Below are 2,750 nucleotides of genomic sequence, written 5' to 3'. Positions count from 1 at the left end.
AAAGGTTATAAAATATATACTTAGATGCTTGACTCCAGGGGTTTTAAGACAGAAGGGTTTAATAAAAAATAAATAAATAAGTATACTACATTAATGATCTGAGTGTGAGCAATAGCAAGGCTACAATAGTTAGAAATTATCAAGAGAAACAAGAGGAACTAGATACTTTTGTGGAGGATAAAGAATCTCAATGTATGTGGAACATTAAGAAAAAGGAATTAATGAAGTAGTTACTTTTAAATCTTTCATTTTGAGGCATGTGGATCCAATTTATTATTGACTAGTTTCACAGTATGTATTTGCCAGTTTGTGACCTGTGTAAGGGCTTCCCATTTTGGCTTTAGAAATCTGAGGAAACGAAGGGAAAACATTCCTTTCTGCCTGTCCTTATTACTTCATCTTCTGCTAAGCCTTATCCGTTGTATATGACTACATCTACCAACATCTATCATCAAAATCTATGCCAGAGCTATGATTAATCCACCTATAACTGATGAGTGTTTTCTGGTTGTATTTCTCAAGGCAAATGTTTCTGATATATAATACCATATATTAAAAGCCATATAAATAGAAAGATGGGGAAACAAAAACACAGACTATGTAAGTGATAGAAGAGTTTGTGCAGCACTAGAAGCAAAACAGAAGTTCACCTCAGTCAGAGGTGTGGGGGTAATTTCTCTTGCTGAGGCTCAGGTTTCCCTTTGATGGGTCTCTAATGGTTCATCTAAGTTCAAGTGGAGGAGTATCTTTCTTCTTTTAACCAAACATGCCCAGGTAGAGCTGCTTCTCTTTCCGATGGTAGCTGCTGAGTTCCAACTGTGTCCGCTGAAGGTACCTCCGGACGTTGGCGTCTTTTGGCTTCCTATTGACAGCAGCCATGAGGTAGTGCCGGGCCTGGTCATAGTCCTGCAGGTGGAAAAAGGCCACTCCAGCCCGATACAAGGCCTTGGCATCATCAGGCTGCCGCTCCAGGTCTTTCTGGCTGTACTCTTTCACCCGTTCATAGTTTACTGGTTCCATCTGAAGGAGACAGGCAGCCAGGTTGTTGTAGCAATCTGTCTGGGTGGTGTGAAGTAGGTTTTCTTGTTCAGGTGTGAGGGCCGGGCCCTGAGGTCCCAGATTAGGTATCGGGGAGGGCAGACTTGGATCCAGACCCCGCAGCTGCAGCAGAGCTCGATGGTACCCACTTACAGCATCCCGGTACTTCCCTTCCCGGTAACACTGGTTCCCTTTCTCCTTGTACAGCTGAGCCTCCTGCAGGCGTTTCTCCATAACTCTGTCGCCCAGTGCTCTTGAGGAATTGGGACGTGAAAGAACAACCGAAGCTCTAGGAATAGGAGCGAAGCGACGAATTTTGGCAGCTGACTTAAAAAAGCAAGGAAATTCTCCTTATCCAGGAGGCCTCTCAGGGAATGACTGCTTGATTCTACTACAGCCCCTTCCTTTCTTCTCTACAGTTACTTTTTAATCTCTGGAAGTGCAAGCATCTGATCAGGAAGTAGATGTGGAAACAGCAAAGCCTGAGATTAATTGATTTCCCAAAGCGGCGACTCCCGGGTGAGAAAAAAACACGAAAACTTTAACGCAGTAACTAAAGAGTCGTCTCAATTTCTTTTCATAGTTCACAGGGCTCCGCAAAATCTGGCCTATGATTATCTCTAGTCTAACTTCATCTCTTGCCATTTTTCCAAATCTTGCTCACTTCCAGACTTTTGTAAATTCCTCCAGACTGTTCCTAAACTTTCTTCTCCCTGCGCTTTGACTGGCTAGTGCTTATATATTCTTCCTATCTCATCTTAGATACGTTCTCAAAAATTCTCCATACATTAATACAGATGTTCATTCTATGTGATACTATAGTATCCTATATTATCATTATTTTCTAGATACAGAATTCTTAGTTATAAATAGTAAAACTACCTCTAGTTAATCAAAGCTGCACACACAAATTTTAAATACTAGATAGCTAATAGAATCTCCAGGATAGCTAAAAAATGAGACTTGGAGACTACCAGGCCAGTGATGATGCTCCAGGCCCCACTGTAGAATGGTTCCACACCATGATGCCTTGGATGAATAGAGATACCCCTGATCTTGGGCACTGGGTGCTACCACTAAGACTTTTGCCCTTGCCTCTGATTGATGGAGTCCAGGTCACATGCCTGAATCTTAACTGCAAAACATGCTGGGAAAGTAAGGTTTTGTCACCTATCTTGGAGAGTGCTCAGATATACTGCTTTATAGATTTGTTGAAGATCTTGAGGATAAGTAGCCTAACCACTTATTAATATTTAAATGAGTTAAATAGTTTAATGAGTTTAACAGGTTAATAAGTTAATGAGTTTCTTAAAAATGTTAAAGTTATCAGCTGGTATAGCATATATCTTGTATGTTCCTGGGGACCCCTTTGGATAGTACCACATTTGTGCTGACAAACTATTGAGGCTTAATGAAAAGAGTGTGGAAATATGAATGGAATATTGCTATTTACTTTCTGAGTGCAGCACATGTACCAAGGAATAGGAAGGTGACGTGGAGTTCAGGCAAGCTTTAGTGACAAGCAAGGATATCAAAAGGGGTTCATCTGCAGCACATCAAAAGAACACAGCTGAATTCCTCAGCCTGGTCAGAAATGGGCCCTGAAAGGGATCAAAAAGGTGACCAAAGAGGGTGAGAGGTACTGCAGTGTGCTTCTATAACACTCCATACTTCTCCAATCATAGCACTGATAAAATTTTATAGAATAGCTT

General features: G+C 41.2%; 1 protein-coding gene across 1 annotated transcript; it reads right to left on the bottom strand.

Annotated features, from left to right (window-relative positions):
• Positions 1 to 6: 6 nt before the first annotated feature.
• LOC104991596 (tetratricopeptide repeat protein 9C-like) lies at positions 7 to 1,337 on the bottom strand. The gene has a single exon (XM_010844137.1). The coding sequence runs from the start codon at positions 1,270 to 1,272 to the stop codon at positions 757 to 759; it is 516 nt and encodes a 171-aa protein (XP_010842439.1). The 5' UTR covers positions 1,273 to 1,337; the 3' UTR covers positions 7 to 756.
• Between the last annotated feature and the right edge of the window lie 1,413 nt (positions 1,338 to 2,750).

This window comes from Bison bison, unplaced genomic scaffold (assembly GCF_000754665.1).
Source record: "Bison bison bison isolate TAMUID 2011002044 unplaced genomic scaffold, Bison_UMD1.0 scf7180017864195, whole genome shotgun sequence".
In the NCBI taxonomy this organism is placed as follows: domain Eukaryota; kingdom Metazoa; phylum Chordata; class Mammalia; order Artiodactyla; family Bovidae; genus Bison; species Bison bison.
The sequence above is the reverse complement of the archived record's forward strand: the minus strand, read 5'-3'. Positions and strand labels throughout refer to the sequence as shown.